This window comes from Lagenorhynchus albirostris, chromosome 2, assembly GCF_949774975.1.
Source record: "Lagenorhynchus albirostris chromosome 2, mLagAlb1.1, whole genome shotgun sequence".
NCBI classification, from domain to species: Eukaryota; Metazoa; Chordata; class Mammalia; order Artiodactyla; family Delphinidae; genus Lagenorhynchus; species Lagenorhynchus albirostris.
This window is the reverse complement of record NC_083096.1, coordinates 46,745,421-46,771,473: the sequence shown is the minus strand read 5'-3', so window position 1 is coordinate 46,771,473 and position 26,053 is coordinate 46,745,421. Positions and strand designations below refer to the sequence as shown.

At 49.3% G+C, this 26,053-nt stretch overlaps 1 protein-coding gene across 1 annotated transcript; it reads right to left on the bottom strand.

The window, feature by feature from the left end:
* Positions 1–513: 513 nt before the first annotated feature.
* Positions 514–25,092, bottom strand: NCF2 (neutrophil cytosolic factor 2). Its single transcript, XM_060131856.1, has 15 exons — positions 24,759–25,092; positions 22,707–22,789; positions 19,202–19,310; positions 15,108–15,242; positions 14,157–14,264; positions 13,730–13,789; positions 12,260–12,303; positions 10,591–10,732; positions 10,324–10,392; positions 9,252–9,327; positions 7,467–7,492; positions 6,906–7,057; positions 6,666–6,777; positions 3,517–3,694; positions 514–1,001 (listed from the first exon to the last, which is right to left on the bottom strand). Exons 1-15 carry the CDS (start codon positions 24,930–24,932, stop codon positions 889–891), a joined length of 1,581 nt encoding a protein of 526 aa, XP_059987839.1. The 5' UTR covers positions 24,933–25,092; the 3' UTR covers positions 514–888.
* Between the last annotated feature and the right edge of the window lie 961 nt (positions 25,093–26,053).

The window sequence follows — 26,053 nt, the reverse complement described above, 5'->3', positions numbered from 1 at the left end:
GGGATTAAGGCCAGGTCTTTAATATTTATGGAAAACTCTCACCCAAGTTAACCCTGAAAAACTGGGCCATTTGGTTAAATGGTAACCAGAATAAACCGATAGCATTCTATCATGTATATTACTAGAATACTTATTATAAAATGTTACCTAGTAGGGTAGTACTAACCAACTGGCTTCCTGAACACAGCTGCTTTTCATTTCTTATTTATTAGTGGCATACATTCATTATTGAACTCTTAAGAAATGTTCCTCCCTGAGAACACATGAAGGGATGTAGTTCTAGTATTTTAATTTTCTGTGGAATTAAAAGCTGTATTTCAGGGGTACATAACTCAGTCTAGGTTCTGTTTAAGCAACAAGACTGTTAACCCCCCAAAATGTTAATTTTGTGTGTGTGTGCGCGCGCCTTCTGAATTACCTGTAAAGTAACCTGAGGCCCTAGGAGTCTGTGATAGTAATGGTGCAGGAATGGGGGTAATTACACTTAGGTCTTGGGCCTGCACTCTGGGTATCTTGTTTTTGTAAGTTTTTTATTGAGGCATCACACACACAGAGAGGTGTACCAATAGTAAGTATACAACTCGGTGAATTTTCACGAACTGACCATATCTGGGTAGCCAGCACTCAGAGCAAGAAACAGATTATCGGCACCCTGGAAGACCCCCTCATGCCCTTCCAGACTCTTCCAACCACCACCCCCTCGCCACCTCCAAGGTAATCATCATCTTAAGTTCCTCATCACTGTCTAATAGGTTAAATTTTAACAGGGAAAAGTAGATGAATTAATACTTCCAAACAGCAATGTCTGTACAGTGTACTGCAGAGGCGTGCTAAATCTTGCAAATGATAGTACCTCCTTTTCTTCAACTTTGCAGGTTGTGAAACATCCTAGACTCCTCTAGGAGTGCTTTCCAAGTCTGTAGTTGTACGTTCTTCAACAAAAACTTTGGGGAAAATGCCAACTTTCCCTTTGCACTCCCCCTCCAGCCATTCTTCATTCACTGATAAAAGGAAAAGTATACTTCAATTTCTAAAATGAGTATAGGAGAACTACCTCATCTGAATATTGCACACATCTTTTGTCAGTCCTTCACCCCCCAGTTGTGCTAACAGGGAAAAATCTGCTTTGGAAAGTGATTGGAGGTAAGAGCAAACATAGGACTTAGCCATTTCATTATTGGTTTCTGTCTTAGACATGATAATGGAGGAATAAAATGCAAAGGAATGAATTAGACTTTTCAACATGTTACCAAAGAAATAAAGTGAAAGAAATTGAATAATGAATCTTTAGATACGATTTTTTTTAACGAAGTTTTAGCTTTGTTGGGAATCTTTGTTTTGATTACAGGAAAGGGACATGCAATTGGTTAAATATATTAATAATGAATGTTCACTGGTGAATGATCAAAGAATTGAGAGTTGGAGCTAGTGATGGGTTCAGTCCATGTTTGTAAAATACAAGAATTTTCATAGCACCTATTTTGAGACTAATAAAGTGCAGGCACAGACTTCATGACTCAGTTGTAGATAATATCCCCGTTTTACTAAGGAAAAGGAGACCCAGAGAGATTAATAGTTTGTTCAGGGTCATTCTGCCAATAAATATCAGACACCTTAGGTATGTATGACCTACTCCAAAGCCCATCTACCAGACCGTAGAACCAGTTCAGAAGTTCATCTTTGGATGTAAGACATCTGTATCAGATGTTACAGCAGCACTGGTGCTTGGATCCTGTCCCCAGAAACTCTTGCTTTAATTAGTGTGGAGTGTGGTCGGGCATCAGAGTTTTTTCTAAAGTTCACTCAAGGTGATTCTAATTGCAAACTGTTGTCTTGATTCGTCCTCCTATAATGTGAGTCACGGAGCAGCATTTGTCGTGGATCCTGGGAGCATACTAGAAATGCCCAAATCTCAGGTCCTACCCCAAACCTGAGTCGGAATCCATTTTAACAAGCTCCCCAGGTGATTCATGTTTTAAATTTGAGAAACTTTTGGAATGAAACTCTCTCGTAACTGTTGAATACAGTTGAACTCGCCCCTCAGCCCCACACAATGTTTATGCTGAATCTTTTCTCTGTAAGTGTTACTATATCAAAATATTACATGGATACTTTCTGAATTAGACCAACTTAGACTTTTATACATATCCCAGTAAAGAGTACACCACCTTCTCTGCATACCTACCCAGAAGGTTTTTCAGAGCATTCCCTTGTCTTTTTCTTATCCCCAACCCTGAAAAAAAACCTCTGGACAATTTAGCTGATTGGTTGATACTGACACTTAAAAAATGGTGTGGGGAGTTAAATCCAACTCTTACAACTGAGTTTCCATTCTCCCTTTCAGAAGATATGCACTGATTGTGCATCCTGTTTCTGTTTTTCATTACTCATATTTTGAGTTAGTTGCCACAGTCGCGTACACTCACTCTTTACCCCATTAACTTTAAAATCTCCTGCTCTCGTTTCTTAACCTGTTAGATTTTCTGTTATAATTGATAATAATGTTCGGTTTTCACTACTTTGCATTACTAATGCACAAGATTTCAGCCGTGTGAATGAAGCTTTTGATGGGACTCTTGCTTGTTACCAGGTAGAGAAATAAGACTGTGTCAAACCATGAGTTAGAGCGGTGCTCCTCTGTATGGTCAGTAGACCAGCATCACCTAGAAGCTTGTTAAAAATGCAAATTAGGGCTTCCCTGGTGGCGCAGTGGTTGAGAGTCCGCCTGCCGAGGCAGGGGACACGGGTTCGTGCCCCGGTCCGGGAAGATCCCAGATGCCGCGGAGCGGCTGGGCCCGTGAGCCATGGCCACGGAGCCTGCGCGTCCGGAGCCTGTGCTCCGCAACGGGAGAGGCCACAACAGTGAGAGAGGCCCGTGTACCACAAAAAAAAAAAAAAAAAAAAAAAGCAAATTAGTGAGCCCCACCCCAGACCCGAAACAGAATCTCTGGAGCTGGGCCAAGGAATTTTATTTCACAAACTGCAAAGGATGCATGAGCATACTTAAGTTTGAGAAGAACTAAATTAGAACCCTCCACTTATTTCAATGTTTAATGTGTTTGATTTGTAACATCCAGGAAAGTTGCCAGAGAGAGCAATTCTGAATAGTTGCTTCCTAAGGCAAAATTTATCCCCTTCTTCCTTCATCTTCGAAAAGTATATCAATTCAAAGAACTGTAGTTTGCAGAAGATCAGTATCATGTGGTTTGGTGCAAAGGCAAAATGATTCTAACCACCTTCCAATTCATTAGTTCTGGTATGAGAATCCATGGCTTCCAAAACAATCTTTAATAATCAAAATGTGATTTAAGTCTGCCATTTGTTGCTTCCCTGCCCAGGAGAGAGCATCGGATGGAAAGGTCAGTGCTCAGTTTTGCTCCCTCTGGCTGAAAGCTAGGCAGGATATTGAAAACATCGGCTAAAGTTTGTAGCTTATTGATGTTTTCTTCTCTCTGCTCTTGAATTTATTCCTGCTAACATGTGAATTAGTTACTCTAATCCAGGAGTAGCACTTACCCATTGATAACACCAGGATTACATCCCCTTCCAGAAACTCCAGGTCTTCTGGCTGGGTAGCCTCGTAGCTGAAGAGTGCTACCACTTGGCTCCCTTCCTTAAGCTGAGCTTCTGTTGTCTGGTTATTAGCATCGGATTTTTTGGTTTCTTCAGTTTCATCTGGAAAGCCCTGGTCACCCTGAAATAATAAAAGGCCTGTTAGTTTTCCTAACTTCCTGCAGCGAACATTGCACATCACCAAAGTCAGCATCAGTCAGCAAAATGTCAGTGTAGCACCTGGGTTATAAACTCAGAAAGGCCAGTCTGTGGTCAGTACCTAGCATAGACCTGGCATGTACTTTATGAACACCGGATGGTTGGATAAATGAAACCAAAAGGTATGCAGGACTGTAGATAGTCTTAAAATCTTACTGAAACCTTACAGTAATCCTGAAAAAAGGTAGAATAGGTACTAGTGTTACTTCTTTTCAGATGGAGAAACAGAGGTTGAGTCACAAGTAAGTGACAGGACCTAAAGTCAGACCTGGGTTTCTAACTCCCAAATCCAACACCCTTTCCCCAGTACCCACGACACTGGGCACCTTGTTACAGAAATGCAAATTTTCTGCGCCATCCCAAATCTATTAATCAGAAACTCCCTGCAGGAGTTAACAATTGTTACAGAAATTAACAATGATCTCAAACATTAAAAAAAAAAAACAAACCCTTTTCAGTGAAGTAGTTCACATTTAGAGCAGAACTCCTAAGCAGAATCCTTTAAAGACAGAACTGAAGGGATTAATCCAAAAACAGACAACTGGAAAACCTAGAGTGACCTTTCAAACTTTCAAGGGACCCCTTGCACTGGCATGCACCCTCAGGGCCCTGGGCCTTTCCTCTCAGCCAGAGGCACCAGGACGTCTCAGCTCCAATGTCTCTACTTCCTGAAGGCAATTTTCTGAACTGTTAGATAACCACAAGGTTTACTTTGTGGGGTTTACTACAGGGCCTTCCTCCAGGCCCGTCCTCTTTAATTCTTCCCCTCCCATTCATTTTTTTTCTTTCCATGGAACATTTGCCTTTGAGTGAGAACCTACCAAAGAGACCCTTCCCTAACTGAGCAGAAGTCCCTGCCCAGCTGTAGGGATGCGGGTTTGGTGGAGGGACTCTGCCTTCCACTGTGGGCCCAAGGCCTGCATGGTCTGGAATAGCTTTCCCACTTTGGTCATTTCCACGGCCTCAAAATCTACTTGCACGTGAAAACTGGTAACTGACCAAGGATTCACTTAGGAACTATTTAATTTTATACCCCCTAGACTGATACAACTGCAGACGCCACAGTCGACAAACGCTGAAGCAGGAAACACAGGTGAGTAGAGGGAGAACCGAAGTGTCACTGGGACCCTACTCGACAACAGCTTTGGACAGTGGAGACTGCAGACTCACGGACTCTGGTCGGGACACCCCAGCCTCCAGACTGTGGATGGGGAGCTGAGTACTCAGAGGAAGCCCACCGGCCAGCCTAGCTGAGCTCCCTGTCTTGCTCATATGCCCCTTGAATCATCAATCCAAAGCAAGCCCTCTCTATTTTCTCCCTGCTCATAGCATCATCCTAGCACAGCAGTGTACAAGGCCTTCCCTGATCTGGCCCTGTGGCCTTTGCAACCTTGTCTCCAGCCGCTGTCCCGGTTGCATCCAGTGGCACTGAGCCCCCTTCTCCCATTATGGTGATTCTTGTGGTCTTCCCAAAGTTCTCTCCATCTATGTAACACATCCATCCTAACCTCCTCCACCTTGCTAATTTCTATGTACCTTTTTCAGGATAAGCTTCAAGACAAATTTCAGCATCATTTTCTCTAGGAAGGCTACTGACTTGTCCCACTTCCCTCCAGCCTCTTTGGGTGAGATACCCTCCTGAGTGCTTATATAACACGGTAAGGCATTCATGCATCTCCATCAGTTTACTTAACACATGCTTTGTAGTCATCTGTTTGCCCTTGTCTTCCCCCCAAGAAGGGCCTGTGTCTTAACTAGTTTTTATATCTCTAGTGCCTATCTAAGAGAGCAGTAAGAGCCCAGCAAATGTTGGTTGAAGAATTAATGTCACTTGACAAAGGCTGGAAACAACCCAAAAGTACACCAACAGGTGAATGAATAAGCAACTTGTGGTATCCATACAGTGGAATACCATTTAGCGTTCAAAAGGAATGGACTACTAAAACAAAAGAATATATCAGTGTATACTGTATGATCCACTAGTGTGAAATCACATAAAAGGCAAACAAAGTATGTTGACAGAAAGCAGATGGTTGGTTTCCAAGGACCATTGTTGGGGGAGATAATTAACATCTACAACGAAAAGAAATGACAACTTTTCCTTGAGAGACTAAGGGACAAAGTCCAAGAGTAATAACTTGGAGCTACTACTTTTAGCCTCAAACTTTGCTCCTGACTCCCTTTATTCTTACTGGAAAGTCAGTTAACTCTTTTCTAGACCTCAGGTCCTATAGATAACCTGCCCTTTTACTGTTAGTATCGCGAGGTGTTCAAGAGTACGACAGGCAGGCTCTGTGTAATCTCGGTCAGGTTCACCTCCCTTTGCCTTGTTACCTAAATTACAAAATAGGATAACAATACCTGCCTCATAGAGTTATGGGGATTATGAGAATTATACACAGACTGCATGGTACCTGGCACATGGGAAGTTCTCAATAGATGCTTTGCTGTTAGTAGGACGTTTTTATCCAAGGCATCTCTTTGTGAAATAAATGCTCACTACTTTCTTTCACTCCCAAGTGTTCTAACCGGTGGAAACTTAAGGTGAAGAATGGCTGTGAGCTCAGCCTCAAGCTATGACTTCATTCCAACCTTGCTTGATAGTGATGGGTCTAAACATTGAAACAATTAGGTGTGGCAGCAGATGGAAGGGACTAGAAGCTTTCTTTGGCCGCCTGGGCCTGCTCTTCTCTTGTGGGAAACCCTCTCTTGGCTGCAACCCAGGTGAGGATGCAATGGAACGGAGGCAGAGCTGAGGCTTGTCACCCACCGTATCCCTAACCCCAAGCCTAGTGACAGGCACACAGAAAGTGCCGGGTAAATGCTGAACTGCTGTTGAGGAAGCGGCCCATTAGAAACATGGCCTTAGATGCCCTTGAGCTCACCGCACTCACCACTGTGTTCTCACACCACACAGTCAGGCAGTAGTTTTTCACTTGGGCCCAGGCATCCTTCATGCTGTCTTCTGAAAGGAGCACCAGCTCACTGCTGTCCCGAGGCCGATAGCTGGGTAGAGATAATGAGGAAGAATCAAGTCAGAGAGCACCAGTGCAGAGCCATCCTCCACTGCCATCCACCAGGCCAGCAGCAGGCTCCCCAGCTGTCGCCCTAACTGCCCCCTGCGTGGAGCTCACCTCAGCTTCGTATGTTCCGGTAGGAGCTCCAGCTTCTTAGCCACCATGTCGCGGACCTGGCTGTAGGGGAGCCCAGGCTGAGTTTCCATGGCCACTGTGTACTTGTAGTGCACCTTGAGCGTGTAGGACATGGGGACGCTGAGCTTGACTTCCTGTGGGGAGAGCAAGCAAAGGGAACTCATGAGTGTCTGAGGCTTCCTCTGAGAAACATGCCGGATCACAGGGAGCACCCCGTGACAGGGAGAGGCCAAGAAGTACCTGGTTTCACAGTAACACGAGAGGGCCTTCAGAGCTCTGTCCTCCAGCCCAACTCTCACTTGGATAAGAATTCCTGCTGGGTTATATCTGGCCCACCAGCCATGGGCCAGTAGGCAGTGTGTGCAGTGGAGGAGGGAGGGACTGTCGAGGGTGTCCCTGTATGTGTGGTAGCATCTGGTCTACCCTTCCTTTGGGTCTCTTTCTGTAATCCAGGGAGACACACCCGTGGACATGCTTAAGTGGGCAGCCCAAGCTCTTCCTTCCTCTACCACTTAAAATAGTACAAGGAAAAAAAAAAGTTACCTTGGGCTCTTTTTTTTCATTCTGACCTAAATGAAGAAGGTAAGGAATAAAACAAAAGACAATGATGAATGAACACTCTTGGCCAGCCCCTGCCATATACAAGAGGAAACCTCTTAGAACAGGGCACCCAACTTCCTGTCCTTTAACCTCTGGGATGATTACTAATCGTAATAAACTGCAGGGTAAATCACTGGGGTGATGTGAAGGGCGAAGCCATGAACACACAGATGAACCAAGTCTCTGATTTAGGGAGGATATAGGTAATTATCAAAGGACCATCACATTCTCACCAACCCATGGGGTTAGGGAGGGATTCCCCAAAGTCAGTTAACAGCAGTGCTGCTGGTGTAGTGGTATCATTCAAGACTCCCAAAGGTCAGTTAAAGCAGTGGGCTCCGTAGAAATGAAAATCAGAGAGTGTAAGATGAGCCAGGGGCCACTAGAAGAAATATTAGAACCACTTATTTTCATTTTGTCCCTTATTTTTGTGTATGTTTTCTAATGTGCAAAATATATTAATATAGCAGTATGTATATAATTTATATAAGAGAAGATAAAGATATTCTAAAGATATTCACCATGGTGGGGAGGGGTGCATGATCAAAAACGATCACTGATCTAAAACCCAGCTGATCACTGGAATCACTTGGGAAGTTTTTTCTAGAAATACAGGTTCCTAAGCCTGATTCCAGTCCTAAAACACCAGAATCAAAGGCCTAGGAATCCAAATTCTTAAAATCTTCCTAGGTTAATATGTTTGCTGGACCCCTAGACAGAAAATACCAAAAATAAAAAGCTATCAAGGACATTTTGAGGGGCAGTAGGAGAAATTTGAATATGAAATATACAATTTATATTATATAATTAAGATATAATATTAACATTATCCTAGATATAACAATTATATTGTGCTTATGCAGAAGAATGTCCTTGTTCTTAGGAGACAGACGCTGAAGTGTAGGGTGAAGTATCATGAGTCTGTAACCTACTTTCAAGTGGCTCAGCCACTAGAAAAACATTTTATACTAGAGAGAGGAGCAGGGCAAGTATATGGTCCAAAATGTTAACAATTACTGAATTTAGGTGAAAGGTATTCTGGTGTTTATTGTACTATACTTTCAACTTTTCTGTAGGCTTGATATTTTCAAAATAAAAATAGGGGCGGGGAGCATCCCAAGTGATTCTAATGACCAGGTGGGCATGACAATCACTGACCTAGGATCTGGACATGCCACCTATTCAGTGCACCGCTGCCAAGCACTTACTCAGAATCGGCTTAATCTGTACCAGTGACAAAAAAGCCCCTGACTTCCCAGGGCAGCCGTCTCCACACATCAGGAGAGTCTGCCTTTCACACTTGCCCCATGGTTCTTTGTCCAGCCCTCAGGGCTCTGCAGAGCAGTTTCTTTTCCAGACAGAGTTCCTCAGACATTTGAAAAGAGCCACTGCATCCGCCTTTTAAGTAAACATGTGAAGCAATTACTTGAAACTTTCCTCCTGGGCTGAGGTCTCCGTACTTGATGAGCGAGCTGGGATACTCAGTGCCCCTAGAAAGCAGCTACGTGTGCCCAAGCCCCACGAGTGTTCTGGAGCAGGCAGGGAGGAAGGCCATCGATTTCCTATGTTTGGGGTCGGTGAGTGGTGAGTGGTACAGGAGGGAGGGGCCTCTGGGGCCGTGCGGTCCTAAACTGAGTGGCCTGCTGGGAGGACAAGAAACCACATTTCCCTGGAAGGCTGGGAGAGCAGCTACACCCAACCCTGGGATGTTGCTCCAGAGACACAAACCTGGTGACAACTGGGGTCTCCCAGGAGCCCTGGAACTGGGAGGACCTGGGATATCAGCCTCCTGCGAGGTTTCCTCCTGGAGGGAACAGGAAGAGAGGGTGAGAACCTTCATTCAGACACAGTTCTTAGGCAGGGGTAGGAGTTGGGGGCAGGGCAGACCCTGCAGACCCCCATGGAAAGGAGCCAGATGCAAACGACTTCCTAAAAGCTGGGGGTGGTGGTAACATTCAGGGGAGACTAAGGAAAGTGTTGGTTAAATGGGACGCAAGGTTGACCTGGTGAAAACCAATCGCAATAGAAATGAGGATCCTAGCCCCCAGGTAAAAGGCCCTTGCTGCCTAATCACCCCGTTGAGCCACCCTGGAAACCCACTGGAGGTGGGGTAGGACCCTGAGTCTTGTCTTAGCTCACCCTCTCACTCCACATCTTGCCCCTTCAAAGGAAACATTCCACTTCCCATTTGCATGGCAGTTAGAACTTGTCAAGTCATCTGGACATAGTGACTCTGGCCAGGGAGGGCCAAGCCCACAGAGGACAACTGGTTGCATAGTCTAGAGAGAGACGGGGTCCACTGCCATCAGACATCTGCATGGATGCAGCAAAGACCACTCCTCAGGCCTGGCAGAAGGGCAGGTCACTGAGATGGGGGCTGAGGGTGCGGTGGCAGCATCAGAAGCAGTGGCTGGCAAGGCCTGTGCTCATTCAGTGTTTTAAAGCAGATTTCTAAATTTGCATGGATTTCACCAGCCAACACATTGACTATTCTTCCAGGTGAAGAGGACATTCTGGGAAGACCTAACATTCATAGGCTACAGCTTTGGTCAAGTCACCCCTGACCGGGAGGAATCACAGAGCTGGGGGGCCCCGGTAGGTCCTGCCAATGCCTCTACTCAGCACATCTGGGTTTTTTCCTTCATCCCCAGGTTCCACTCTGGGTAGCTGGTACCCATGCAAGGTGGGCTCGGGACTAGTGTGTCTTCAGCGCCTCTTCCGCGCTGCTCTTCTCTCTTCCGTGGTCTGTTGGTGGGGGGCTTGGGGGGGAGGAACAGGTCAGACCTTGGCACTACAGTACCTGGGGCTTCTGCTGAGAATGGATCCGCAGTTCAGCTGGTTCAAGGTAGTTGCAGGGAACAAGCCCCTTCTGCAGTGCAGCACCACGGAGCCAGAAAGTGGGAAATAGAGATGCGCTCATCAGTGGCCACAGCACAGAGCAGCCCAGAGACATGGGGAGGGGTGGGTGGGCAGCTGAAAGAGGGTGGCAGGTACTGCTCCTCAAAAAGCTCTTCCATGTGCTGCCAGGATCCCGTGCCCCCAAGCCCACCCCTGGTCCTCTGAATACCTGCCCGTTGAACATGACCGTAGCCCAGTTATCACTGCTCTTCTTCAAGACAAAGACGATGTTCCCTGGCATGACCTGGAGCTCCTCTGGTGTCTCAGGCACAAACCCAAACAGCACACGGTGGGCTTCTCCTTCCAGAGCCCTGCAGGGGGAGGCAGGGGGGAGAAGAAGAGGGGATAGACACAAGATACAAGATCCCAACCACTGTCTAGCCTGGACCGCATCCCATCCCCTGGCGCTATGGACCAGCAACTATGGCCATGGAACCGGCTCACTCCAGGCACCTTCTAACTCCACTTCTAACTGCCCAGGTGACCCTGAGCAGGGAGGTTGCCTGCCTGAGGTCCCAAGAGGACTCGGTAGGAAACTGCACGTGAACGTGCTCCGTAACCATACGTGCAAGTGGCACAAAAGAAATATAACAACACTCATAACGAGGTCTTGCCATCCCTGCCCTCCCTTCCCTTCTGAGGAGGAAGTTTCCTGGGTATGCTTAGTCGGCGCGGAAGCCTGGGTAGAGCCCAATCAGAGGAGGGGCACAAGGTGAAGGTGGGGGAGAGCCCGCTGGGTGAGGAAGATGAGTTGGGGAGGGGGGAAGAGCAATCACCTAGAGCCAGCATGGGGGTGGGTCAGGCACACGGCGGGGGAGAGATGAGCCCCCCACCAGGCGGGGTGGGGGGAGATGAGCCGGGAGGCTTGGGGGAGAGTGTAAAGAGCTTTGAGGTTGGCCTAGCTGTGCCTTGTACAATGTCGTTTCCCCTTTACCGTTTTCTCAAGGCCTGCTTTGCTCTTGGGGCGTCCCATTTGTGCCACTTCGGAGCGTGTGACTGAGGCAGGCCCACGTTCCCTCCACTCGCTCTGGCCTTGCTGGTTCTCCCTCCCTCCCACTCTGCTCCTGCCTTTCCCTCCAGCCCCTCCTTTTGTTTCCAAACACCGGATTCATGTATATAGGGGATACTGCCCCCACCAGCACATGGAGAGTTGAGGAATGAGCGAATCCAGCCCCCTGACTTTTGTAGTTGCTTTGGTACTTTTTTCAGCTTTTGTGACACCCTTCCCTATCGGGCGCGGGAGCTAGGCTTGTTTCCTCACTTAGAGATAACTCTTAAGAAAGCTGTAGGTTATGTCATTCTTGGCTTCTCATCTTACAGAAACATGACTTCTTTTTCTTGAGTCCTTCCTCTTCCTTCTTCAGAAAACGGGTGCCAATAGGGAGTGAAAAACGCCCACACAGGAAAGGACGTGCCGTTCCAGCTTCTGGAATCACTCTGCTCGCCTGATTCCAGAAGCCCGGCCTCCCCTCCTCCGAGGGGGCTGCGGCCTGCAGAGAGCTCTCCACCCTGAGGTCGGCGTGCGGCCCCCAGCGGCGACCTTCCACAGACACTGCTGCACTTCAGCAACAACCCCTCACTCTCTGGGCGCACCTTGACCTGGGGACACGGGGCCACCACGCAGCTGTGGCCAGACCCCCATGTCGACCCCACCACAGCCAGGGCTCCGTCCCCTGCATCACTCCCTTCTAGCCCTGAAAGCAGGAGGAGCGGGCATGCTGGGCTAAACTGCACAGGATTTGGCCCCCGACCCCAGCTTCACCTTCTTCAGCCCTTTGTTGCCATCAGTTCAGGCTTGGAGTTTGGATAGTCTGCATTTTGGCCTAAATCTAACTTACCTGAAGATCTCTGGGGTCTTGGGCCTGGGCGGAGGCTCAGCTGCCTATTGAACATTCAGGAGAAATGAAGAAGGGCAGGACAGTAAGTGAAGGAGGGGGAGAGAGAACAGACGGTTAAGGGTAATTTAAGCCTCCTTCCAGACCAGAATATCAAAGACTGCATTTCTGGCTCAGTCAGAACACTGTCTAGGGAGAGGACACTGTGCCCTGACTAAACACGGGAAAATAACGCCTCCCACCAGCTCCCAGGGCCCAGGTTTCACCAGCACAGCAATTCATCTTGAGCCACACCTGGTCTCTGGAGTTCAGTGATCACAGAGCAACACAGTGTCATGAGGGTGCTTTTGCCTTTGAGCTCCATCCCCTTCCTGGAACAGTTTCCCAAAGCGCTGCTCTATAGTTATTGTCTGCTCTGTCACATGACACTCGTGGGTATTTAAAAATGAACCCAAGGGGCACTGAGCAGGCAAGACTCTCCTTTTGAGGTGTGTTCCCTGTTCTACACTGAGTAGCACGGAGCCAGTTATCCGGGCTTCTTCGCCTCTGGGAGTCCCCTGGCTGCCCTGAAGCCCAAGGGAATCCCGCAAGGCTTTCTTCAACTTTATGGTGAAGCAAGAGGTCAAAGAATTGTGGCTCTCTTGCTCTCCTCCTTTGCTCATCTTACCCTCCAGTGCCCCGGTGTCGGTCAGCGGTCATCTCTCTGACCCCGGAGGCTGTCAGCGCTGCTCTCAGGGTGACCGGGTGTGTGTACATTGGACTGTGGTTGCCACGCTCAGAAACGCCTCCCTCTGCTAGTGTGGACCGACACTCCTGTCCATCATGGTTCTTTTGCAGCAGAGCTAGAATTTTCCTTCGCTGGCCCTACCCTCTTCCCTTCATAAGGGAGCTCTGCCTTCACATTTCTAGACCCACTGTCACCTAATCCATCTGGATCTGTGTCTCTGAGCCCAGCTTGAGCAGAAAGATGGTTCACCCTGGGCCCCCAACCTGTGTTCCGGAGGAAATCTTTTGCACGCTGGCAGACAGATGCAGCCACAAGAGCCATGGCCTCAGGCCCCGGGCCCCATGGGAGTCCCCTACCAGCCCCTGTGTCCTGTGTCTGAGAAGAGGCATTGTGAAAAAGCCTTCCCTAGCTGTGTTTCAATTTCCTCAGAGAACGGTCAAGACTTCGGGAGAGACGATACACACCAGAGCTCTCTTAGAACTTGGAGAAGTGAAGCCTGGCATTTGGGGAGAAGCAGGAGTGTTGGTTCCTGAGGACTTGAGATTAAGCGTAAAACTGCCTCATTCCCCCACCAGTCATGGGACCCGTGACAGAGAAGGGTCATGCAGACACCCTCAGTGGCACTGAGAGCCCAGCTGAAGGAGCCCTTAAAACGAGGCAGCTCAGCACAAATATTCTCCCCAGTTGGCTGTTTCACAGAGAGCTCTGGAGACCTCGACCCATGGAGAAGGACAGGACCACCTCACCTGTGGCTGCAGAGGGGCAAACCCCGAGAAACTGTCTTGATCCACCACAGATGCCACGACCTGAAATGGAGAAAGGAAGGTGTGAGGGCTCGATCAGCACTGCTTCCCCATCCTTCTGTGGTCTTCCCCAAGATTCCCTCCTTTCTCACACCCTGCATCTGTTCTCATGGGTACTTGGTTCCAGAAGTGGAGGGCAAACGGGAGAGGCCACAGCAGTGAGAGGCCCGCGTAGCGCAAAAAAAAAAAAAAAAAAGAACAGAAGTGGAGGGCGGCCAAGGATGGGCTTGCTGACCCTCTGGGTTAGAAGGTGCTGCTCTCCCAGGGCAGAGCCACAAGGCAGGTGCCCTTTTCCCAAGAGTCCTTCTCCCCTTGCTCCACAGGGCCCATGCCGGAGGGATCTCGGGGGACGCTGAGTGACCTCACTTACCGTGGCCTTGCCTAGGTAATCCTTCTTGACCAGTTGAGCCACTTGCCTTTCATTTGGCTGAAACAGCCTGCCCACAGGGATCACCACTGGCTCATACAGCTTCTGTTTCTAAAACACAGAGAACATGGTCTTTTATTACCTGTGAAATGGGGCTAAGGATGCTTGTCCTGCGTCCCTCAATGAATGGAGGCATGGATCCGTTGAGATAACCTCACAAGAGCACTTCTTCTCAACGTGCAGGGCCGGACTTGTTATTATTTCAGGGTGTCTAAGGCAGGACCATTTGGGTTCACAATCGCCTTACACCGAGAGGCCATCTGTGGGTGTTGCTTGCCCAGCACGCTCTTTTCCTAGGGGAGCTGCCCCTTTCCCACTCTGTGTGGCTCAGGCAGGGCTGTCACTCACGGCCCGGGAGGCACCACAACCACAAAGGTGGCCCTTGACCCAAGCAAGTCCCACGACAGTGCTCTCTTGGGACTGGCGTCCGCAGACGTGGATAGGCATGTACAGACTGACTTGAGCCCCCTTGTTCCTGGTGTTTAAAAATCTTATTTAAAACCAGCTTCATCCCCAGCTGTGCTCCAACTATGGACACGTTTCACCATTCGTTCATATAATCAGTGCATTTTTGTTGAGAGCGGTCACGCACCTGGCACAGAGCCAGGTTACGAGGACCCAGGGGTGAGCAAGCGGGCACAGCCTCTGCCCTTGTGTGCCGGCCCCAGCCCCCAGCCTCTCCCCCTCCCCGGCTGCCACCAGGCGCCCCTCAGAGGGGCATGAGGAGGGCTCTGCTGTCCCATACCACATGGAAACATGCCCCAAGATCAGTGTTACCCAGAGTTCAGAGGAGGTAAAGGCATCACGATTACGACTTCCCGATCCGCACGTGCACTAAAAACAAACGCAAACCCAAGCGACTCCTCCTGCCACCTGCTTCCCCAGCGCACTCACCCAAACGCTTTCCATGGCTTTGTCGATTTTGGAATGTCTCGGCTCAGACTTCATGCTCACAGCCAATGCTAAGTGTTCCTCAGCCTTTTTCCATTCCTCCTTCTTGGCGTACATGAAAGCAATATTATATAACACCTAGAAAAGCACAGGCCGCAACATAAAACTTGAGGCTGCTCGGAATCTAGGGACCACGCAGGGGAGAGCTTGCACGTGTGTTCCCGGAATGTTGCCTGGTGACATTTCTCCCTTTCCCAGCTCTCCTGGGACTATCCAAAATACCATCAATCTTGCTCCTGAGTTATATCTAGCACAAGGACGGTGTATAGAAAACGTCATGTAATGCACAAATCCAACATCGTGTGCGTTCTTTCAACAGCCAGGTCGGTCAGCAGGGGACTAGAATTATTGTGTGGTTTTGGTATTGAGGACGGTGATGTGGTCAACGCCCCTTGAAGAGTTGGGAATAAAATACAGGCCTGGGGCCTCCCAGACCAGCTTCTGCCACTGAGCCAGGGCTCAAAGACTGGACAGGTGTGGGATGGAGAGAGAGAGAGGGTTCCAGATGCATCATTCGGCATCAGCACCAAGAGAACCCTGTGCAGAACACAGGAGTAACAAGACTGTGACGTTGTCATATGGGCAGGAGGAAACTCTATGGGCAAAAGTCCACTGGAGGTGGAAGGAGGCTCGATACAAACCCAGGGCAGCACTATACCTGGGGTGGGAGAAGATCAAGATGGCAGCTAACAAGTAGGGTTGACTTTACTTCTTTTTAACGACAGTGCAGCAAGTTCTTAGGGCTCCTTGCAGCATGTATGGAGCACGACTAAACAGCCAGGAGATGCTATAAGCTTTTCCCAGGTGAAAGTGATGGGAGTCACCGCCTGATGCCCCGGGGTGGGGTGTGGGCAGTTCTCCAGGGCCTCAGAGAGGAGGTAGAACTGGTCAACCGAGGCCCGGCTGGAGAAGGGGATTGTTGGCCTTCCAAGCTGTTAACACGTGGAGGCAGTGCAGTGGAGGTACCCCAGGGCTGTTTGCTAGCATGTGGCCTCGGCTTCATTATAAAATGGTGATAGTAATGTTTCCTGCCCCCAGATTTTTGTCAGAAATAAATAATTCACATAAAGCACTGAGTTCAATTGCTTGGCACACACGAGGTGCTGAATTCATTGCTCTCATTACTATTATCTGGGGAACTATCTTGGGACTTGCCCAGAGGCTGAGCAAAGAGGTCTCGCCTGCCTTCTCGGGGAGAGCCCACATGGTTTGGGGGAAGAGCACAGGGCCGAGTCTGCAGACTGATGCCATCTGGGGTTTCTGTGTGTTTGCAGTCAGAAGGCTAAATCTACGAAGAACTTGGGGCTCCTGGAAATCAGTGCTGCCTGTCCTTGTCATTGTCTTTATCATCATCATCACCATCATCAACGATACCATTTACTGACCGCCCCTTTGGGCCAGGCACTTTATCTGCATTACCTCTAACCCCACAACCACCATACAAGGTAGGGGCCTCACTTCCGTGCTTCCATAGTCCTTCCCTAGCACTTCTCTTGCCCTAACCTTATCACCTCGCATTACACGTGACCATGAGCTTCTGCAGCTGACACTGTCTTGTGGACTCCTGGACCTCCACTGCCTGACACCAGCAGGCATTATAAATGTATGCAAAAACGAGTGAATTTATTAGCAAATGTGTATGAGGTAAGTACTCAGCCTTTCTTTACAGCTGATGAGGAACCTGAGGCTAGTAAATGACACATGACTTCCCTAGGTTTATACAACTAGTAAGTGTTGGGCAGGGATCTGATCCCTGTCTCTCAGATCCCAAGATGGCTCCCGTGATTCTCACCCTCCCACATCCAAGGGAGCTGACAGGTGTAGCCAATAGAATATTATGGGAATGAGGGAGGTGTGACATTTGAAGCTAAGTTATAAAAGACACTGAGGCTCCACATGACTTTCTCTTGGTTCATTACTTCCTCGGGGGGAAGTCCATGTCATGACAGGACTCAGGCCACCTTATGGAGAAGTTCATGTGGCAAAGAACTGAGGCCTCCTGACAACCAGTGACACTAACTTGCCAGGCACCTTAGAAGTAGATCCTCCGGCCCCAGCCAAGCTTTCAGATGACAGCAGCCTTGCCCACATCCTGACTGCAACCTCACGAGAGCCACTGAGCCAGCACCACCCAGCCAAGCTTGGGTTCCTGACCCCAGAAACTGTGAGAGAATCAACAGTATTGTTTTAAGCCACTCTGCTGTAGAGCAATTTGGTAATCAGCAGCAGATCATTAATACACTTCTCTATACCAGCCTGCCACCCACACTGTGATTTGGTCCAGGGCCTCATCCAGATAAAAAGGACAGTTTATCAAGGCAAGTATGGATGGCGGGCATGGTTGGTTTTTCCACAGAGTTAGGGGCTGGTGCCGAACGATGGACACAGGGACCAAGCCCAGACACAGAGATCTAGGCTCCCTTCCTGGGCTATTTCTGAGCAGCAATGAGCTGTTGCCCTCCGCATACATGCTTGGCCAGCCCAGCCCAACCCTGACCACGTGTGCAGGAAGAAAGGAGAGCTCGAAGCCATTTAAAACTTCCTGTTTGGTTCTCAGCCACCTGCTCTTAAGACCTTTTCTAGCAACAGGTTTTTATGACTCCATGACCGGAAAAGCCCCAGACTCTTTTCAAAAAGGATGGTGTGATTTCTCAGAACCCTGGTGGGAAGGAAGCGGTGGCTTTATAAGTAGGGAAGTGACTGGAGTGTCCCATGTGGTATACGGGACCCTGAAAAGTCCAGCCTCACTTACAGAGAAGCCCATACAGCCAGTATTTCCTGCCCCCTAGTCATTTCAACTCCAATTAGAGGAGGAATGTTCCTGCCATGGAATTCTGCTTTGATAGTACCATTCTAGGATTCTTTCTCTAGCGGTTCTGTGTAAGTGATTCTCAATCAGGGGTAACTGGCAATATCTAGAGACATTTTAGGTTGTCGCACTGCGGGTGGGGTGCTATAGGCATCTAGTGGGTAGAGGACAGGGATGCTGGTCAACACCCTACGATGCACAGGCCAGTCCCCACAATAAAGAATGAGCCGGTCCAACGTATCAAAAGGACCACAGTTGAGAGACGGTACTCTAGAAGCCGGCCAAATGCCAGCCAATTCCCACCGAAAAGCCTCATTTCCCTAGTGTGGGAGAACTGAAGTAAGTTGCTATCCTGTCACAGGGCTGGGGGGAGACATGTGTCCCCAGGGGCCCAGGCAGCTGTGGACTCTATTATTAGCCTTGAGTGACCCTGGGGACACTTGGCTTCTCCTGTCTGAGAAACTAAAACAAGGGGACATTTTTTCACCAATTCTTCTAAATAAAGATCTATGATATTTGCATGAATTTTCGTTTTAAAGCTACTGGTATATATTTGGGGTTTGGAACGGGAGTGCAGAGGGTGGGTTGGAAAAAGTACATGAACCTATGAAGTCACAGCCAGACATGCCTCTCCATCTTGGTCATACAGAACATAAGTTCTCCTTCTATGGAGACCTTTCCTAACTGTGTGCTCTGAGCTGTCCCAAGGGGACAGCTTGGTGCTAAATTGTCCTCACTCTCTCTTTGGGTATATACCAAGTACATGAGGCCAGACCACGCATCGCAAAGAGTGTCAACTTGGGAACTGCGCAGGGTTACGGCAGGTTCTGTATGGCAAGTGAACCCGTGATTTTGGATTTGTCGGTATGATGCTGAGATAATTGTCTGTTCACCTGAATTATACAAATTATTGTGACAACTTTCACAGGCCAACATACTCGTGTGCAGCCAAGCCTCCCTTCAGAGAACCCAGCAAACTCATTTCTACATGGTCCTTTGAGCCTCACGTTATTCAAATCCATGCACTCAGGTAACTGAGGACTCCATGAGGAGCCCGAAGCAATTGATCTGAGTCTTTTCTTAAGGGAAAAATCTGAGTCCTAAGGCAGGGGAGGCGAAATGCCTTTTCCAGGCTCCCGAATGTGTCAACAGATCGACGTGCATCTCAGCTGTCCGCTGCCCCTCAGCCAGCAGCCACCCCTGCCCAGGCTGGGCCCTTCCTTCTCACCTCACAGGCAAACAGCTTGAACGGTAGCCCCAGGATCTTGTAGTCGATCAGCTGGTTCCCTCGAAGCTGAGTCAGGGCCTCCTTAAGGTCTTTAAGGGCGGAATCATATCTGCAGGAAAGAAACCAGTTGAAGGTACGGAGGCATAAAGAATAAAACGTGTGTCTGCTGCTCTTTGCACGTCCGTCTCACTAGGACAAGAAGCCTGTCTAATCTCTTTTGACCTTCTCTAGTTTTTCGCCAATCCTGAGCCCCAGCATCCCACAGAACCCAGTGTGAATGGCACCCCCTGGGGTTGTGCATGCCAGTAACCCTGCCAGCCTCCCAGTTTCAGGCAGCCACAGGTATTTTTGTCTCTGTTGACTACACACACCTCCCACCTTTCCGACAACCAGCCTGTCACTTCCCAAGAGAGCCTCAGTCTCCCCTGAGAGCTTTAAGCAGAGCAGCCCCTGCTGGCCTCCACGTCCCCACGGGGCTGATCAGACCATGGCCTGTGCCTTGCTTCCTACCAGGAGGCCAGGCCAGCCTGACACAGCTCCAAGGGGCCCCTTCTCACAGCCACTGGCATCACCCTCCTGCCCAGAGCTTTCTCTTTCTGCTTCTCCTGAGTCCAGCTTAGCTACTGGTTTTGTGGCCTTTGTAGTCTCCTGTCCCCTCCCTCCTCCTCCACACGCTTTGGGAAAAAGGAAACAGAAAGCATCACTTAAGCCAGACAGCATTTCTAGCCCTTCTGGCACCGCCCTTCTGCTTCGCTGGGTTGGCGTTGTGCTGACTGGCTCAAGGTGAATCAGGGCGGCTGTCGTTGGATTCGTGGTGGAGAATAGGGCCGACCATATCAACAGTGCCCATGGGCGGGACTTCCCTGGTGGTCCAGTGGTTAAGACTCTGGGCTCCCAATGCAGGGGGCACGGGTTCGATCCCTGGTTAGGATTCCACATGCCACACAGTGCGGCCAAAAAAACACCCCCAAACAAACAACCAACCCAAAAACCACTTAAAAAAATAGTACCCATGGGGGCGTGGGCAGGACCTGGACCAGACCTGCTTGGCCTGCCCCTGACCTCCACAGATGCCCTGGTGGGAAGGAGCCATTGCCAGACAGCAGGGGTTAGAAGTAGCAAACGTCAAGCTTTCCCCATCCCCACGCCAGCCCCTGTCCTGGCAGGAACAAATGTGGCTGTCTGGTGGCTCCCAGAACCAAAAGCCCCCCGGCCACTGTCTGACCCAGAGCTGCCACGTGTGGCTTCTCTTGAAGGCAAGCCTGGGATCTGGACACAGGCTGGCGGGGACCCTCGACAGGTGGTGTGGGGTAATGAAGGCACCCTAGGACAGGGGCCGAGAGACTGCAGCCAGCCCCGCCGCTAACTGGGAGACCCTGGCAAATTGCTTCCCTGGCCTCAGCTTCCACGTTGATACTATGGGGCACCCTTGTTTACAAGGAGCATATTACACTCAAGGGGCAGAGCGCATGAGAAGCTGGCTACTGTGTGCTCCGGGGGCTAACCTCTGAGGTCACACCCACCTAGACTGGAGTCCTGTCTCTGCCACTTACTATCTAGTGACAAAGGGCAAGTTACTTAATTTCTCTGTTTCCTCATCTTTAGAATTAGAGAATAGTAAGAGCACAAAGCATTCAGGTGCTTAGGACGGTGCCTGGCACACACAGTAATTTACTATTTTTATTATATATATATAAGTAATATAATCTACATATTTATATATATATAATAATTTACTATTATTATTAATACTTACAGGTCCAACTCTAAAACTGGCAATGAAATTCATATACCAATCTTTTCTTACATGCTTACTCAACACCGCATACTGTATTAACTATTATCAGGAGATAAAAATACATAGTTGTAGAAGCTGGAACACTGATCTCGGGGAAGCCTGGAGCGGGCCAGGAGGGCAGGCTGGCCAAGAGGTCCCAGGGTAGCGGCAAGGTGGGGGGAGGGAAGCTGGACATTCTGTCATCATTTGGTTGGAAGGAGGTCCCACAGCTGCAGGGGCTGCAGGAGGAACAGCAGCAGGAGACCTGCGTTTGAAACAGAAGGATGGTTTCCTCTAACACATCCTTGTTAATAAAGCTGATTGTAAAACCTGTTAAAAGCAGGCAGGTCAGGGCTTCCCTGGTGGCGCAGTGGTTTAGAGTCCACCTGCCGACACGGGGCGATGCTGCCGATGCAGGGGACGCGGGTTCGTGCCCCGGTCCGGGAAGATCCCACGTGCCGCGGAGCGGCTGGGCCCGTGAGCCATGGCTGCTGAGCCTGCACGTCCGGAGCCTGTGCTCTGCAACGGGAGAAGCCACAACAGCAAGAGGCCCGCGTACCGCAAAAAAAAAAAGCAGGCAGGTCATTCCTTAAGAAGAATTTCAAGTCATTTACACATCCTTTTAGGCATTCCCTTGAAGGGGGGCGAGGTAAGCATCTCTGTTCTTTCCGACTCACTGAGCCAAGAAGCAGGCAGGTGGAAAGGCAGGTGTCCTGTTTCACGTTCCACTGCCTGTTTGTGAGAGCACGGAAGGTCTTCTCGGAGGGCACGCGTGAGTTCTGTCACCACTAACCTGCGGGTGTACCTGCCTCTCTGGCGAGCGGGCTCAGAAGCTGAGTTTCAGCTGTGAAATAACAACGCCTGTGTCTCCCTGGGGTTGAATGAGCCCAGCAAAATCCTCCTCATAATTCTACCCATCAGGATGGTTAAAGATCTGGGCCCAGGAGGAGGGAGAAAGAAAGAACTGACATTATTCAAAAGGCTTGCTTTGTGTTTAAAACGGGGTGGGAGTCCCCCTGCTAGATGTCTGTTTTTGCGGTATGCGGGCCTCTCAGTGCTGTGGCCTCTCCCGTTGCGGAGCACAGGCTCCGGATGCGCAGGCTCAGCGGCCATGGCTCACAGGCCCAGCCGCTCCGCGGCATGTGGGTTCTTCCTGGACCGGGGCACGAACCCGCATCCCCTGCATCGGCAGGCGGACTCTCAACCACTGCGCCACCAGGGAAGCCCTTAATATATTCTTGTACATATAATGTTGCTTATACTCTCACTTCGGTGGCTGAATTATATCTCATTGAATGGATTAAACCGGGTGTTTGAAAACACATTCTGCAGTAACGAAGGAAGGCTTTGATGTGGTTTCATGACAATCGTCATTGTGTGACAGCTCATTACCTCATAGTAGTAAACCACCACGGATGCTCCCGTGATGGACAAGGTATCACCACCTGGGCTATGACCCATCAGGAACACTGGTGGGGTGCCACACCTAGCCTGTGGTAGTTATGTAGGCTCATTGTGGGCCATAACTGGGCAGCAGGCCTGCTTTCCCTCCCCGGAGAGGGCTTCTGCCCCTTGCTGACTGATTGCATAACTTCCCAGAGAAGGTCCAGTCATGCTTCCCAACAGAGGCTGGGGAGATACTGCTCAAACACCAGGTCTGGCATCACCAAGACCCCCTCGGGGTTTCTCTGTGCATTTCTCCAGCTTGTGCAACACTGGACCACTTACTTCTCCATCTGGTAGTAGAGCATCCCTCGTTGGAAGTAGGCCACTGCCAAGTGCTTGTCTCGGTTAATGCTTTTGGTGAAGGCCTGTGGGGAGAACAGCCAGGCAGTGAGGAGGTGTGAGATGAGCCAGAGGGTGAGCCAGGAAAGGTCACGAGAATGGTTCGTGTCTTGAAGGTGACCGGAGGCTGAGGGGTCAGAATGCCCTGTGTTGTCACTTCCTAGTGGCATAGCGTGAGGCAGTTTACCTAATCTCCTTGAACCTTAGTTTTCTCCTCTGTAAAATGGGGATATTCATATCTGCCTTTCAAGATTACTGACAGGATTAAAATAATAAAAGTAATCAAATTTGAAAATAACCTAATTAAAATGTTATATACAGCATAATATTTATTTTATAAATGTATTACAGAAATATTATGCAATTAAGGTAATTATCAGTATGTGTGTTCTTAGGGCCATTTTGTTCACTGTTTTGAAATATTATACAATTTAAATAACAAATAAGAATGCATAGAAAATGCCAGGAGTGAGGACTCAAGTATGAAACCAAAGAAAGAATGAAATGCCAGAGCAGAAGAAAGCAAAGAGAAACCTAGAGCAGGGAGACGAAGGGTGGACGGCAGAGTGGGCGGGCCGAGAGGTGAGCTGGGCCGCACAGCCTCGCCCAGGAGCCCCGAGAGGCCGGAGGCAACAGCCCCTGCTGGCAGAGTTGCACCCAGACCAGCTGCCGAGCTTGGCCAACCTCTTCTCCTGACAGTGCATCTGCGGTGCCGTTGGCTCAGCCCCCGGGCAGGCTCCGGAGAGGAGGTGGAGGCCCTCTCCCTCCAGCCAGACGCAGGGCCCTTCTGCACTCCTGTCTGCCCACTCTGGAGCCGGAGGCAGGCTTGGCAGTCTCTGCAGGTGTTCCAAGCGGCCTCTCTCTCCCTCTTTGTCAGGGTGAGAATGGCTGTGGTAGCAACTAGCCCTTTCAAGGGGCCGGCGAGTCCACACCACCTTGCAAAGACTTGCAGTAAAAGGTAAAAATAAGGACTAACATTTACACAGTGGTGTGAAGTTACACAGCACTTTACTAGTTGGTGCCTCCTATATGGGAATAGAATCTAAAACAGAGTGGATATACGTATATGAATAACGGATTCACTTTGCTGTACAGCAGACACTAACCCAACATTGTAAATCCACTATACCCCAATAAAAATTAATTTAAAAAAATAGTCGGTGCCTCACTCAATCTTCATGATGTTTAACCTCTCCAGAAGCTGAGAGCCAGAAGTCTACTTGACTTCCTGAAGACCAAAGGTCCGGAGAGAGGCAGAGCTGGGGTTTGATCCTAGATTTTCTGCTTCCAAACGCCATACCGTTTCCAGCTTACCATGCCCAATCTGAAAAAGTGACTGTTGAGAATGCTCAGCCCCATACTAGGGAGGATGAGAGAAAAAATAGTTGAGAAAGTTACCATGACATCCCACAACTTGTCCTCGGCAGACATCATTAATCAATCACCGTCTGCTTTCCTTCCACCGGCCTCAGAATCCTTAAAAGAATGCACCACATAATTGATCAGAACTGTCACTTGAGATGAAACCGATTTTTCTTAAGCACCTTCTCTTGATCTCTTGGGCAGGCAAAGCTCACACACAGGAACGTCTCGGAAAGCCAAAAGCAGTGCTTTTAAATCAGGTGTGAAGCAGTGAGATGGAAATTCTGCGGCTAGCAGCTGATAGAAAAAACAAAGTAGGGAGGCTTTCAAAAAGGTGTTAAAGAAAGTTTCCAGAATGATTTGAATGTAATAGATGGAGAATAAAGGAGAGCATAACCCACAGCTAAGGGTTCCCAGCCGGTTGCTTGTTAGAACCACCTGGGGAGCTTTTCAAAACTGTGGCTGCGCAGGCTCCTCCCCAGGCCAATTGAATCGGGATCTCTGGGGGTGGACTGGGCCTGCGCAGCTTTTGTGCTTCGGAAGCTCCTGAGAGGTTTCTAAAGCGGAGCCGAGCTGAGAACCGCTAATGACAAAGGCCCGGGGGAGGCCACGGGCACAGGCATCTCCACTCACCTTCTCCGCCTCGGGCATGCTTCCCAGGATCGTGTGCAAGCAGCCGATGTTGAAGCAAATCCTGGAGTGTGGGTCCTGGACAGCGGTGAAGGCGTCCAGGGCTCCCTTCCAGTCCTTCTTGTCGGCTGCTAGCACCCCTTCATTCCAGAGGCTGATGGTCTCGGCCAGGGACATGGTCAGGTGCAAACCGGGAGGCAGTGAGCTGGTGTCTCCCCTGGCAGGGCTGCCCTGGCCCTCACTATCTCGGCCTGGAGCTCAGAATGGGGCACAGCCTCCCTTGAGACACCTTAGTGTTGCAAAGGCGGCAGGAAATGTCCCCACCTTTCGGCAACTGACGCATTAAGCCTACCGCGAAAGAGAAGGAGAGAGAGGGCAAGCGGGGCCGAGGGTGGAGGAGAGAGGAAGTGCATCAGAGACTGCCCGTGATGCAGCAGTTCCCCAAAATGTTTCTGCTCTGTCCCCCGGCCCTTCCTCTCTGTCTTCCTTCCCCATCTGTGGGCGGCAGCTTCTGGCCAGCTCCCTGTCAAATGAGGGTGTTGGATGACAAAATAGCTCTTTTCTCACACCCTCATAGACCGTCTTGATATATTTGGTTTTTTTATCTTGAGCTAAAATTGGCAATCAAATTTCTGAGCAGGACGGTCTTGGGTGTCTATCTGGGACTGAGATACCTTTGTGAACACTTAGGAAGCTCAGAGGGAACCAGTCTCCTGCAAATGGCAAAATTAGGAGCCAGATATGACAGTGAATTGTGACTTCTCCCATCCTTCTGTGAAAACTGAAGAGACAAGGGGTCTCATTGGTGACTAATGTGTTTACTAAGTCCCCCAAAACACAGATTTACGATTCTTTCCCTTGCTGCCCTGGAAAAGTAAAAGTCAGTAAAATAATTGGGAGTAGAGGGTATAACCAGTTTGATTTACTAAAATCCTGACTTCTTGTTAATTGCTCTCCACCAGAGTAACATTAAGGTAAAATGCAATTTTGAGGGTCAAATACTTAGGTGCCAACTCTTGTTCTGCAGTTACTGAAAGCACCTGCCAGTTATCATCAAACTTCCCCTATGAGCCTGAAAATAAAACTTAAAAATGTCCATTCTATAAAGCTTGTAGGATCGAAGATGGGAGAATTGAGAAGACGTGCATGCACCTTTGCACAGACCACACCCTGTGTTTGGAAGGCCTTCCCACCTCACTTCTTTGGCAAACTCCTACTCATCCCTTAAGGCCGAATTAAATATCACCACCTGTCTGAAATCTAGTTCCACACTCCAGGTAGTAGAGAGAATTTCTCAC

Coding starts and splice junctions, on each gene's coding strand:
- NCF2 (XM_060131856.1), bottom strand. CDS start 24,932: ATGTCCCTGGCCGAGACCATCAGCCTCTGGAATGAAGGGGTGCTAGCA. Junction 14,265..15,107: donor AAGCCATGGAAAGCGTTTGG/GTGAGTGCGCTG, acceptor TCTGTGTTTTAG/AAACAGAAGCTGTATGAGCC. Junction 10,393..10,590: donor CGGTCATGTTCAACGGGCAG/GTATTCAGAGGA, acceptor GCTGCACTGCAG/AAGGGGCTTGTTCCCTGCAA.